This window comes from Rosa rugosa, chromosome 4 (genome assembly GCF_958449725.1).
Source record: "Rosa rugosa chromosome 4, drRosRugo1.1, whole genome shotgun sequence".
Taxonomy (NCBI): Eukaryota; Viridiplantae; Streptophyta; class Magnoliopsida; order Rosales; family Rosaceae; genus Rosa; species Rosa rugosa.
In genome coordinates this window covers 34,309,625-34,324,399 of record NC_084823.1, presented here as the reverse complement: position 1 = coordinate 34,324,399, position 14,775 = coordinate 34,309,625, and the positions used below count along the sequence as shown (strand labels likewise).

General features: G+C 39.5%; 1 protein-coding gene across 4 annotated transcripts; it reads left to right on the top strand.

The window, feature by feature from the left end:
* The first annotated feature begins 8,012 nt into the window (after positions 1-8,012).
* LOC133706583 (cellulose synthase-like protein D3) lies at positions 8,013-13,275 on the top strand. Of its 4 annotated transcripts, none has more exons than XM_062132116.1 (4): positions 8,013-8,288; positions 8,679-9,486; positions 10,091-10,898; positions 11,291-13,275. In XM_062132116.1, exons 2-4 carry the CDS (start codon positions 8,687-8,689, stop codon positions 13,049-13,051), a joined length of 3,369 nt encoding a protein of 1,122 aa, XP_061988100.1. In that variant the 5' UTR covers positions 8,013-8,288; positions 8,679-8,686; the 3' UTR covers positions 13,052-13,275. The 4 variants fall into 4 exon arrangements, with proteins under 4 accessions (XP_061988100.1, XP_061988097.1, XP_061988098.1 ...); XM_062132113.1 differs by having other exon boundaries at positions 8,013-8,386; XM_062132114.1 differs by having other exon boundaries at positions 8,013-8,396.
* The last annotated feature ends 1,500 nt before the right edge of the window (positions 13,276-14,775 follow it).

Here is a 14,775-nt window from a genome sequence, read left to right as displayed (position 1 = left end):
ATTTTGGGAGGTGGATATGGAGGTTTTATGAAGGAGATGAAGAGAAAAAGAAGATGTAATGGGGTGGAATTGGTGATGGTTTATATAGAGAAGAAAAAGAGGGAAGTAATGATGAATAAAAACAAAGCATGAAGGTGGAGTATGGGAGTAATGATGATCTATTAAAGAGATTGGAGTAGAAAAATATATCCAAGGAAAGAGAGAAAAGCATCTAGCTTTCTTTATGTGACTGGGAAACATGAACATGATGAATGTTGAGCTGGTTTTAGGTCACTTTCTACCCCTTAATTCCTTCAATTAATTCTCCACTAAGAATTAAGAATGGGCCTCTGACTTCTTCATATCAAATGTTCCTACATGAGTGTAGATCATCCTGGTAAAATATTAGAGTTAAATTCATTGTGGTTTGGCCATAAATGCTTCTGCAATACGTACAGGTCAGGTTTTCCAGTTTTCGTCTTTCAGAAAATTGGACTGACTATTTGAAGGCTTTCCACTCAAAACTAGCTCTGGTATTCTTCATAAAAAATGATCCTTGGGATGTCTAGGATTAAACTGGAAAGTTTTAACTCATTCGGAGTTCGTTTGGTTAGGCGGCTACCCATCCTTTCTTGTCTAGCTCACTTTCTCTTAGTCGGAGTAGGAAAATGTCTAGCTCACTTTCTCTTCTCCATTATTTCCTAACATGATAAGGAAAATAAATATATATAAATAAACACAAAGATTAAGTAAAGTACAAGATTAGGAAAATAATGAAATTGGATAAGTCAACATCAAATTGGACTTTAGAACAAGTAATTTTCATGTTTTAGGGCACAAATATGTATATGAATTATGATCCAACAATTTACTGTATCTTTTTGTTATATAGTTTATAGGCTTTCTTTAATAAGTGAGCATAGAACGTCAAATGAGTTGACTTAATCTATGTATCACTGTGGTGTTACCACAAACTTTTTATTTGTCCTAGGTCGGTAGGAGGATATGTAATGACCCATTCTAACTTGAGTTTATTAATATATCGACATGATATTTATTAGAAGGAGTTAGAATATGATAGTATTAATAAATATATGAAATAGGTTGTGTATTTATAGAATTTATAATTGGTGTGGGAAGTGATGAAAAGTGAGTGTGTATTTTATATAGGGTCCTTGACCCAAAGCACCAAAATGAGTAAAAATTATCCCACTTACTCTAGTAATAGATTTTTGTTCTCACCTACACAATGTAACATAAAATGACCATTTTACCCTCAACTCAATTAATGAATTACAGCCCACTCGCACACACACTCTCTCTCACTCTATCCCATACCTTCGGCTGGAGGCTCTCTCTCTCCAGCACGACCCCGTCGCCGGCACACACACTGTGTGTCACTCTCTCTCTCTCTCGCACCGGTGGATTCCCACGGCGGTGGCGTTTTCGGTCCAAGAAAGCGCTGGATTCCGATAGCCGAGCCGGTCGTCGTTTCTCATTGGATTCACGTCATCGTTTCTTCGATTTTGGTAGCCGAGCCGGTCGATCTGAATGTCGTCGTCTCTCTCCGTTCTCTCTCCAGCACAACGCCTCTCCCTTCCAAAATCTGATTCTAGTTCCGTGAAGCTGTGGAGGAGCTTGCCCGGTAAATCGTTGCAGCCGAGAAGCCTGAGCGAGCTCGGAGTCGTGCAGCTCCGGTACGTCACGTTGAACCTCTCTACCACCTTCAACATGCCTTCGAAATCGGACCTGGTAGGCTTGGAGCTCCGAAGCACCGGTGAGGCGTCCAGCTCAGATACCCAGAGCATCTCTGGGTGCCCAAATCTTTTTTTTTGTGGGCTTCGAGAATGAAAGAAGAAAAGAAAAGTTTTATACAATTCGGTCTTGTTTTATACACGCACAACTATAAAAAGACTTCCATCATCTAATTTGTTCTTGTTTTCATTATACAATCTGTTCTTTTTTTTTTTTTTGGGTAAAATGGGGGCAATAGACGTCTATTGGGGGGGGGGCAATAAATGTTTTGAATTGATGTAATCTCCTCGTTTTTTTCCTTAATTAAAGTTTTATTTGTCTAATTTTACGGAGATTAGTTCTCATTCCGGCGATCGAAAGTTCTATTGGGGGGCAATACAGGTTTACTCACGGGGCAATAAATCTCTTTGGCCCCATATGAGATCTCCGACAACCTCTTTGGTGACTTCCAGCGAGGTTTCATAAACCTCTATTGCCCTTCTATTGGGGGGCAATATGTATCTATTTGGGGGCAATAAATCTTTCCGGTAACTTATGAGATATCCGACAACCTTTTTGGAGACCTCGGGCGAGGTTTTCAAAGAACTCCGATGGGTGGCGGTTGATGACAGAATTTCGGCGATCGTTGGCCGGATTCCGGAGGTCGATGACCGGAATTTCTGCAACTGGTGACCGGAATCCAGCAGCAGGTGACGAGACTCCGGCGAAGTCTCCTATGCCTTTTCTTTCTATGTAAAAAAATAATAATAATAATTGGGTATTAGGGAAGATTTTATTAGAGTCTTCATGGGTAAGGGGGAATTAAAAAAAACTTAATGAGGTAAGTGAGAAAAAAATATCTAGAATTAGGATACATGGACAAAATCCTTTTTATATAATATTTTTTTTTCCAAAAAAAGAGATTTTTTTATATTTTTTATTTTTTGTAAAAATCTTTCCAGAATAGAATGAGTGAAAACAAGTAGTATGAAAATAAAAAATAAAAAATCCATGAACAATTGTCTTTAATTTCAACCATTGGAATTGGATCGAATATGAATCCGACAGCTAAATTTGTTTCGAAAAAAGATTGGGTTGATGTTGTGGCCCCACGTGCTAGTGGGGAAACTGGTTAGGTTAATTGGCTTGTTAAGAATTGACAAGCAAATTGGTTCTATCGGGTGAGCTCTACAGATTAGTCATGCCAATACCAATTGCTGCAGTCATCTTTTAACACAAAATTGGCAATTGACACTCATATCACTTGGCATATGGGATTGGTAACTCAATTAGTCTACCGGTATATTTGCCACGAGGACTAAAGTGAAAGGAAACTTCGAACTTGAGATTTATTGGAATATATGTTAAAGAAAAATGCCTTGCTCACTATACCAATGACTAGTATGACAACTACAAAGTTAATACAAATTATAAACAATACGTTGTAATGTGTTAAAATTAAAAGCCTAGAGACTAGAAATCGGTGAAACGAAACCGTACGTCCAAAAACCAACCTGTTCTTATCTATGTTTGCTTCGATTAAGAGTACGTTCGTTGAGAAGAGGATGGAAGCCAGTAAGAATTTTGTTGTCTTCATGAGTTTTGACATATTCCAACCCACCACTCTCTTCAATCTTCAATTCTTCATGACGTCGTGCATTAACAGTTTACCAGGTCTAACCACCCAGCTAGTTTGCCATTTGTATATTATATGTTTAAATTACAAGAAAATCAAATCATTCTAAAACCCATTAATGTCAAGTCAGATGGTGTAGACGATATTTTTTGCCTAAATCTGACGGTGCTCACCAAAATAAATCTTGTAACTCTGATTGTTGCCATTCCAGAGTATCAGGTGTTGTCTGCAAGGTATGCAGGTGTTGTTTTTCCGAGTTTTTGACATATTCCAAGCCCAGCACTCTTGATAACAGTTTACTAGGTCTAACAACGGAGCTAGTTTGCCATTTGTATGTAGGACCATACATCACAGCTGTTAATATATATATACTCGATCTGCATGCATGAGATTATATATACATATAGTCTCTTTCATTTCCCAGCTAGCAAATGTTACCAACTCTTTTGACGCTAATTATATAAACTAATATTGCTACAAGAAGCATATGGAACCTTCTTTAGACTTTAGACTTAGTTTCTTTACCTAAAGCTATATATAATTTCTATTGATTTGAACTCAGTCATGCAGAATATGTATAATAACTAATTGACATGTGTGAACACCTGATACGTTTTATTAGTATTGCAAATGATCGATGATTATCACCGGCGTAAGAATTAATGTCTAAATATATGCATGTTGGTATAAACAATATCATGTTACATACATAGACCATACATAGATCCTTCAATTAATCAGGGAGTGGTCGTGTTGATGATCCAAAATATTGATTAGATCTTGAATAGTATAGTTAGTCATACGTGATGTGACTATCTATCTACTCGATCATCATTTGATTAAGCAGAGTCTTTTGATTTTGTGAAAAAATAAGAGTTGGATCGTTTTCAGTATTTTTAGAATATTCAGCATCGTGATTTTCACAAAAAATTAACACTGTTTGCGCGATTCAAGAATGCATTGGTTGTAAAGAAAAACAATCACTATTATAGCAAATTGAAGCGTATAAACAAAAAATTGACCTGAAAAATAAGAAGCTCGCTATTTAGAAATAAAACCTACGACACTTAGTAAACTTAAAATTCTGATTTTGTGGTTGTGGGGGTCGCTATATGTTGGATATCTGTCGACAAGATTTGGTCTACGGCGGTCAGAATCCAAAAGCAGTGGAGGCGGCGCAACAGTCTTGGAGGTGGGATGGTGGTGGCGATTTTATTTGTGGAGCAGCTGTATTGGGCTGAAGTGACAGTTTGGGCCCTCTTTGCCCTAGCTCTGTTGGGGGCTTGTTATGGGCCTGGGGTTTATCTATAGGTCCATGATGCTTTATTTTTTTGTTTTAAAGTATTTAATTTTTTTCATGTTTACTTATTAGTAGTTGGGTTAATAAGTTGCTACCATTACTTGATAGGACGAGGTGGGCTTGGTCTTGGTCTATGCACATTGAGTGCTTTATTTGCTCTAGGAAAGCGGCGAGTCCCTTGCATTGGCAAATAGTCGCAACCTCCTAGTGGCAGTAACGTGTCTTCTCTAGGTAGGCGGCGAGTTCCTTGTTTTGTGTCAATGGTTGCAGCTTCCTAGTGGTGGGGTGAAACTAAGTGTTACTGGATTTATGCTCCGGTGGCAACATAGTGGGAAACTGTGCTATTAGTAATGATGTTTCTTCGTAATAGAGTTATCTTTCCGGTATGTCACCACAATTGTAAAGCGAATAGAGTACCCAGTAGAGCACTCTTCGCTAGTTGATGCTTGCTATAATATATTGTTTTAGTTGAGACTCTTGTTATTATCTTTGGAGGTTTTCTTGATGAATATTGTAATCTGGAGTTTAGGCATCATGTTCTCCCTATGTATTCTGCTGTTTCATTAATTAAGGCATTTGTGCAGCAACACTGATCCTTTTTAAAAAGAAAAAAAAATTAAGAAAAAAAGAAAGTATCAACTTGCAAATTGAAAGCCGTCTTGGAGGCCTATATGGAATGCGAGGGAACATGTACGCAGTTTCGAGATCACTCGATCTTCTCCTTTGAAATTTTAATTTTGTAAGATATAATTTGATCGAGAAAGCGGAGTTTGTTGTAGAGGATTTATTTTGTAATTTCTATTTTTCTCAGCAAAAACAAAAGAAAAGCTATGATGTAAGCTAATCATCATCAATTATAAAAATGGAAAGTGGTACAAGGTTAACGTTATAAAGTGGGTTCTATCTTCTATTTAGTGTGGGTTCACATGTTATGCAGGGTAGGACACACCTCCAACAGAAATACCGAACGGAATGAAAGCACTCTCGGTGGCTGAAGGCTGCTGACCCAGAAAATAAGCACTTTGCTGGAATCACGGCGGGAAAAAGCACTTTTCGCGCCCACAATGGAACAAATTATTAGGAAGAGGAAACGCGACGACCGGAACATGCGAAAAGCACACTGGTGGGCCCACGCGGTCCATGCCTTACGCGGTTACTTATTTGGTTGGAGGTGAGGTGGAGGTTGAAATTGGAATTTTGCTATCCTGTATTAATTAGATATTTGGGACAGGGGAATATCCCTCCGCCGTTTCTGGCTTAGTACGTGTCTCTGTTATGATTAATCAGTATGACGTTTTTACCCCTGTTTTGATCCTTTAAAATTTATATTGAGAGTTAAATTTATTTATCCGATAATTTAAGCTCATCCATAATTGAGCTATATATGAAATATCTTATAACTTTTGGACATCAATATTAATCAGAATATATCAGAATTTCTATCGAAACAAAAATTTCAAACTTTATTAGTAGACGACTAGTGATAATGTGTTCGAATTAATAAGAATGATTGGAGGATGAATGGTTCAAAAACCATTATAGTAAGAGATTTGCTTATTTGGTTTCCTATTGTGGTTTAGCTTTTTGTAGTTTTTGGTGTTTTTTGATGTTAAAATGATTTGTGTAGATATTTGACCAATTTTCAGTTATTCTTTCAATTGTAATATTTAACCGATATTATTATTTAACACATGCATGCAATCCTGTGTTCAGAGATTTCTCTAAGTACTCACAACATTTGGATGATACCACTCATTGTGCAACCCTGTAAAATTCAGAATCGCTGACTACAAGTACGAGTTGTGTGCAAATCAGAAAACACCCCCCAAAATCACGAAAGTCAAATATATATGCTCCGAGGCAAACGCCTCCTAATATGAAAGTGGCAACGGAGCCACCATGGAAGATAAGATCAACACAACACCTATAGCGGCTTATTCAATTTCAATCTTCTTAGAGTTAGACTGTCTCAACCCCAAATTAAGCTTTACCATATAAAACATGACGTGCAACGATTAGCAATAAACAAACTCACCTAACCAGCTCCAATAACACCGTCGTCGCCTTTCATACTCGTACATCACAACCATCACATTTTTGATCTTAATCCATACCAACAAAAACGAGGTGGGTCAAATTTTCAATGCACGCGACTTTAAAAACTAATTTGTCACCTTTATTTGGGGGATTTTCATTACCAAAAACAATAGAAAAGAGAGAAGGACAATGTGCATGCCTTGAAGAAAGCGATTGAGTGTGTATGTATTTTAATCATGGAAGGGAAGGGAAGGAAGGGAAAGGGAAAGGGAGGGATAGAGGTTCCAATTCCAAGCATATGTTTGTGTTTTTGGGTAATGGAAGTGGATTAAGTCTGCACGCAGTGTGGAAATACAACTATCAACAGCTCATATTCAAACAAGGGTTAACATCTTCGACAACCACCCTCAACACTGTTCAATATTGGTGGATCCTTGATCGACTCTGATCAAAATGTCAAACTATACGTTAACTTGTGCAAAAACAAATAAATATCTCATTAAACAAGAAACCGAGTGCAAAATATGGATGTAATTAGGTATATGTGACAAATTTGGTCATATTTTGAATGTGATTAAAAATAATAAAATGAAGATGATTTTGTTGTTTCATAATTAATATGAGATTAATTTTTTCCAAGGTCGTCTAATGAGATAAATATCTCTCTCTCTCTCTCTCTCTGTTTATTTTTTGCTTTTGACCAAGACATTTTACTCGATTTGGTCAACTTAGGGATGTAAATAGAGCACAATATAGCTCATTTTTAACTTGTGTTCATAAGAGAAACAAGCCGAGCTTGAACTCTTCTTATATATTCCACTCATCCAGACTCATGTACCTACTTAAAAAATTTAAAACTTAATAACTTTGGCTGAAAAAAATTATCAACCGAGTCGATTTGAGTTTGAGTTTGAGCTTGAAATAAATAGTTTGAGCTTATTAGAATACACAAGGGGTCTTATTCGTCCCGACTCGGTTTATTTACCCCCCCCCCCCCCCCCCCCCAATTTTTTGCAATACATTAAAACTTCCAGATTTTCTCGCTTTTTTTTCTTTTTCACATTAAGAAATGTCTATCGAAAGGCTAATTATTTCATTTTTTTGTTTGGGTAATAAAGGAAATGGTACATAATCTCAATCAATCACCTCCAATTAGGAGATAATCAAAAAAGTCATGGTTTCTTTCCTTACAAAATCACCAATGTGGCTGTAATAAGAACCAAAAAGTCCTGTCCGCATGGGATGCACACGGACCGCAGGCGCGTTAGGAATTCCCCTCAAAATTCCCGATTTGTCCCCTATAAAAACCCACTTCACAGGGACAGGGACACAGACAAAGAGCAACACGCAGAGGACGACTCCTTCTCTTCTTTCTCTCCCCATTGTCTCTCTCACCACACCTTACTCTCTTGTCTGCAGATCACCACCTCCGACCGGCCCTCATTGCCTTATATCTTATTCGTTGGCTAAAAACCAAACCCAAAGTTGCCAAAACCGGATTTATAATCATGAAGAGGCTTAATGGGTTGCCGGCACTGTGTTTTGGGGTATAAGAAGAAGTGGGTTTTGCTTTGGAAGTGTTGTAGAGTTTAGAAAGTGAAGGTCGGACTTGGTCTTTGCTTTGCTCAGTGACAGAGGATTAGTTTTGAATGTGTCAGAGGTTTTGGGCTTATTGTCTTTAAGTATTTGGTGAAGAATTGGTGTTAATTGGTATGCTCATTTTGACAAAACCCAACTTATCTGATTCCTTTATTTATCATCAGATATTTGCTTCTACTTTTAGAGAGAGATACACTGTATTTTTGTTCTAGAGAGAGAGAAGGGTTGGTTTCCTCGGTTTCTTTCAGAACAGAGTGTTAGAGAAAAGTGAGATTCATCTCTGTTTATGCTTCACTTTTACTTGGGGGTCTTGCATTGATTTTGGAGTTTTGGTTAGTCATTTGAGATCTTGATTCAATTTGCTGATGTTTTGTTTGTTGGTATGAATTTCAGGGTTGAACATGATGGCCTCTAATTACCCAAATGGATCCTCCAGGTTTAACCATCTTAAGAAAACTAGCAATGACGTTGACAGTGATGATATTGGGAGTGTTGAGTTTGCAACCTACACTGTCCAGATACCCGCCACACCGGACAACCAGCCTGCCGGAGTTTCCTTGCAGCGGTCCACTTCTCAGAGAGTTGAGGACCAGTATGCATCCAGTTCTTTGTTCACAGGTGGCTACAACTGCGTTACACGAGCCCAGTTGAAGGACAAAGTGATTGAATCCGAAACAAGCCATCCCCAGATGACATGGGCCAAGGGGTCTTATTGTACCGTTCCTGGATGTGATGCTCAGGTGGTGACTGATGAGAGGGGATTGGATATAGTCCCTTGTGAATGCGGTTACAAGATTTGTATGGATTGTTATAGGGATGCTATGAGAAATGGTGAGAGTGATTGTCCGGGCTGCAGAGAACCTTATAAGGAGATGGACATGAATGAGTATGGTGTGACTGGTCGGCAGCCTTTGCTGTCAACGGATGGGATGTCAAAGACGGACAGGAGGATGTCGCTTATGAAATCAAAATCGATGAAGTCAAAAGCGTTGGTGGAGAGTCAGGCTATTGAAATGGATCAGAATCAGTGGTTGTTTGAGTCAAAGGGGAGTTATGGATATGGGAATGCTATGTGGCCAAAGGAAGATGTGAGTGGGAGTCTTGATGGGATGAGTGGTGATCTTAAAATGTTCAAAGATAAGCAATGGAAGCCACTAACGCGTGAAGTGAAAATCTCGGCTGCAATTCTCAGTCCATATCGGTAAGATTGCTTTCTTCATCTTTGTTGATAGTCGGAAGATGGTGATTTAGTTTGGCAGGTTTTTTAGCAGGAATGTGTAGCTTTGTATTTTAAGTTCCATGTGGGATTGATTTTTAAGTCACATTTGGATGATTAAATTCAAGAAGTTTGTGCACAAAAATGACATATGATGTCATATAAGTGCTGCAAGTATTCTTAGTAAAAGTACCATACAATACAAAGTTTTTTCTTTGCCTAGCTCTCTACTTTTAAATTTATGAATATGTGCATAGTCAATAATCTAAGATCTGTATGTTTAGTGTTTCTCAAATTCTGGAGTTCATAACTAAGACTTGTCCCTTGTCCACTAATGTTGGAGCTCATATTAACCAAACATATTACATATTTACTACTGTCACCAGATTCCGTGATCTATTGCTCTTTTGTTGTATTCTGTGTGTTTTTCTCATATTTGATGTTACACAACTCATTGCATATAAGGTTTAGTTAAAGCCATTTCATAATAGTTGCTGTAAGTAAATTTATAAGGTTTAGTTAAAGCCATTTCATAATAGTTGCTGTAAGTAAATTTAAACGTACAATTTTTTGTGTTATATTATTTCAGGCTTCTAGTACTAGCTCGACTGGTGATCCTTGGATTATTTTTGTATTGGAGAGTCACAAACCCTAATGATGATGCAGTGTGGTTGTGGCTTATGTCTGTGATTTGTGAATTCTGGTTTGCCTTCTCTTGGATACTTGATCAGCTTCCAAAGCTGTGCCCCATAAATCGCATTGCTTATGTTGATGTTTTAAAGGAGAAGTTTGAAACTCCAAATCCAAGCAATCCTACTGGAAAATCTGATCTTCCTGGAATAGACATTTTTGTATCTACAGCAGATCCAGAGAAAGAACCTCCTCTTGTAACTGCAAACACGATTCTCTCAATACTTGCAACTGACTACCCTGTTGAGAAGCTTGCCTGTTATGTTTCTGATGATGGAGGTGCACTTTTGACCTTTGAGGCCATGGCAGAAGCTGCTAGTTTTGCCAACTTGTGGGTACCATTTTGTCGGAAGCATGATATTGAGCCAAGGAACCCAGAATCTTACTTCAGCATGAAGAGAGATCCTTACAAGAATAAAGTAAAGTCCGATTTTGTAAGGGATCGCAGGCAGGTAAAGCGAGAGTATGATGAATTTAAGGTTAGGATTAATGGCCTTCCTGATTCAATCCGGAGACGTTCCGATGCCTTTAATGCTAGAGAGGAGATCAAAGCTATGAAACTTCGGAGAGAGACTAGAGATGATGAACCGCTGGAAAATTTAAAGTTCCCAAAAGCAACTTGGATGACTGATGGAACACAATGGCCTGGTACTTGGGTAGTTTCTGCCCCTGAGCATTCCAAGGGTGATCATGCCAGTATCATACAGGTATGCATCATATTATTTCATATAATTTAATATGTATGCTAGCCAAATGATAACTTAGCTCTGACATAGTCCAATTTCTCTGTTATATGCATCTGCATTGAATTGCAATGGAAGCCCTTCCGCTTTCCTTTCTAACAAATGAGTACATGCATGATGACCATGCACTTTCTCATCACATTTCCCAAACTAGATCAGATTTTTTTTTTTTTTTGAAGTAGATCGGATTTAATCTTCTGTATGTTCGTTCCATTTAGTTCCTTAGTTATTGTTTCAACACAAAGTGGCTTGATTACCAAAGATGAAGAACTGGTTCCTTTGTTTTTCTTTTGGTTGTTGTTGTTGTTGCTGTGAACTTCTATGTGCTGCTACTAATTGGTTTGAATTATCTATAGGTGATGTTAAAACCCCCTAGCGATGAGCCACTTAAAGGAACAGAAGTAGATTCAAATTCCATGAATCTAAGTGAGGTTGATATCCGTCTTCCCATGCTTGTTTATGTTTCTCGTGAAAAGAGGCCTGGTTATGATCATAACAAGAAAGCCGGAGCTATGAATGCCTTGGTTCGAGCCTCAGCCGTCATGTCCAACGGCGCCTTCATTCTCAATCTTGACTGTGACCACTACATCTACTACTCCCAAGCAATGAGAGAAGGCATGTGCTTCATGATGGACCGCGGTGGTGAACGCCTTTGTTATGTCCAATTTCCTCAGAGGTTTGAAGGAATAGACCCTTCTGATCGCTATGCCAACCACAACACTGTTTTCTTTGACGTCAACATGCGTGCTCTTGATGGAATTCAGGGTCCAGTATATGTGGGAACAGGATGTCTCTTTCGTCGGACTGCCTTATATGGCTTTGATCCACCTCCAATTAAAGAACGTGATGGTTGCTGTAGTGGTTTCTTTGCCAAGCGCAAGAAAACTTCTTCAGTTGCTTCTGCTCCTGAAGTTGACTCCCAAGACGGATCAATTGAACTAGACAATGACAATGAAGAAATGGGTCTTGCTCTTATTCCTAAAACATTTGGGAACTCAAGCCTCTTTGTTGACTCCATCCGAGTTGCAGAGTTCCAAGGTCGGCCCCTTGCTGATCATCCATCCATGAAAAATGGACGCCCCATTGGTGCCCTTACTCTTCCCCGGGAACTTCTTGATGCATCAACAGTTGCAGAGGCAATTAGTTGCATCTCATGCTGGTATGAGGACAAGACTGAATGGGGCCAACGAGTTGGGTGGATTTATGGTTCAGTGACTGAAGATGTGGTCACAGGTTACAGGATGCACAACCGTGGATGGAAATCTATCTACTGTGTCACTAAGAAGGATGCCTTTCGAGGAAGTGCCCCAATCAATCTCACTGACCGGCTTCACCAGGTTTTGCGGTGGGCTACTGGCTCTGTTGAAATATTCTTTTCTCGTAACAATGCTCTTCTAGCCAGCTCCAGGATGAAATTTCTCCAAAGGATTGCCTACTTGAATGTCGGAATGTACCCTTTCACATCCATTTTCCTCATTGTTTACTGCTTCCTTCCTGCACTCTCACTCTTTACTGATCAGTTCATTGTTCAGCAACTAAATGTAACCTTCCTGGTATATCTCTTGGGCATTACAATTACCCTCATTCTTCTTGCCGTGCTTGAGATCAAGTGGTCCGGAATTGAACTTGAGGAGTGGTGGAGGAATGAGCAGTTTTGGTTGATTGGAGGCACAAGTGCCCACCTTGCTGCTGTGCTCCAAGGTCTTCTAAAGGTTATAGCAGGAATTGAGATCTCATTCACTTTGACATCGAAATCGGGAGGCGATGATGCGGATGATGATTTTGTTGATCTTTATATCTTCAAGTGGACATCTCTGATGGTACCACCTATTACTATCATAATGGTTAACTTGATTGGAATAGGTGTTGCTTTTTGTCGAACAATATACAGTGATAACCCAAAGTGGAGCAGCTTGCTTGGAGGTTCTTTTTTCAGCTTCTGGGTGTTGGCTCATCTATACCCCTTCGCCAAAGGACTTATGGGAAGACGAGGGAGGACCCCCACAATTGTGTTTGTCTGGTCTGGGCTTCTAGCAATCACCATATCTCTCCTTTGGGTGGCTATTGATCCCCCATCAGGCAGTAGTGGAATTGGAGGTTCATTCCAGTTTCCTTGATACATGAAGTCTCATCTTTTGTCCATGTGAGTTCGACTTAAAGCCAGGCAGCTGTAGGCAATCGTATAGGGTCTCCTGTGACATGTACATTTTCTAGCCATTTTTTTCACTCCTTGGAATCTGATGTTCATAGGAAAAGTGGATTGTATACATTGGTTCATATGATTACTTTATTCAGGTTTTAATACATTGGATACAATTAGAGCCGAGTAATTCCATCTTTATGCCCTGATTGCCCTCTGAATTTCTGAATTAGTTTCTTTTCGACATGATATGCTGCATACAGCATCCTTTTTTTTTTTTTTTTTCTTTTCCCCTTCTTTTTAACTATGCTGCAATCAGGGAGTTTTTCGTTTCGGGCCGGTATATGAAGACGGTGAACAAGACTTTGGTGGCCCTAATTCCTAAAGTTGACGTTCCTCAGGCTATGTCTCAGCTTCGGCCCATTAGCCTTTGTAACGTGGTCTACAAGATCGGATCAAAGGTTCTCGCAAACAGATTAAAACCGTTTCTGGATGCTTTGATCTCACCGTACCAAAGTGCGTTCGTGCCTGGTCGACTAATTTCCGATAATTCTTTAATGGCTTTTGAGATTTCGCATTGTTTGAAGAGGAGGAGGAGTGGAAAAGTTGGGCTATGTGCATTGAAGCTTGACATGAGTAAGGCGTATGACAGAGTTGAGTGGACCTTCTTGGAGGCTGTGATGGTGAGGATGGGTTTCGGGTCAGTTTGGGTGAAGTGGATCATGAGCTGTGTTTCCACGGTTTCCTATTCTTTCATCATCAATGGGGATGTTAGAGGCTTGGTCATCCCGTCGAGGGGATTACGGCAGGGGGATTCTTTATCTCCATATCTTTTCTTACTGTGTGCCGAGGTTCTTTCTCGATGTCTTTTGCAGGCGGAAGCGAGGCAGGTTCTTCCGGGGGTTAGGATTTGTAAGGAGGCTCCTAGCATAAGCCATTTATTTTTTGCGGATGATTCTTTTATTTTCTTCAAAGCAGGGAGGGAGCAATGTGAAGCTTTGAAAGGTATTTTGGTGGAATACGAGAGGGCTTCCGGTCAGCAAGTTAATTTTATGAAGAGTAGTATTTCTTTTAGCAAGAATGTGCACATGGTTATGCAGGAGGGGATTGCAGCGATTTTAGGAGTTACCAGAGTAGAGAAACATGATAAGTATTTGGGGCTGCCTACAGAGCTAAGTTATTCTAAGGAGGCGGCTTTTGGCTTTTTGAACGAAAAAATTAGGAATCGCACCCAGGGTTGGAGGGAGAAGACTCTCAGTACAGCAGGTAAAGAGATTTTGATTAAAGCAGTTGCTCAGGCCATTCCATCTTACGTGATGAGCTGTTTCGAGCTTCCAAAACATCTTTGTTCGGAAATGCATCGTTTGATGGCTAGGTTTTGGTGGGGGGATGAGGATGAATCTAGGAAGATTCACTGGATGGCTTGGGAGAAGCTTTGTCGACCGAAGAAGGAAGGAGGTTTAGGATTCAGAAACATGGTGGTCTTTAACCAGGCACTTTTGGCGAAGCAGGGATGGCGTATTATCCAGCAACCACAGTCGATTATTGCACGGCTTCTAAAAGCCAAGTACTTTCCTCACTGTTCCTTCATGGATGCAACACTAAAAGGAGGAGAATCTTACACGTGGAGGAGTATTGTTGCTGGTAGGGAGGTTCTGAAATTGGGGTTGCGGTATCAGGTGGGGAACGGCCAAAATATCT

Coding starts and splice junctions, on each gene's coding strand:
- LOC133706583 (XM_062132116.1), top strand. CDS start 8,687: ATGATGGCCTCTAATTACCCAAATGGATCCTCCAGGTTTAACCATCTT. Junction 9,487..10,090: donor GCAATTCTCAGTCCATATCG/GTAAGATTGCTT, acceptor ATATTATTTCAG/GCTTCTAGTACTAGCTCGAC. Junction 10,899..11,290: donor ATCATGCCAGTATCATACAG/GTATGCATCATA, acceptor AATTATCTATAG/GTGATGTTAAAACCCCCTAG.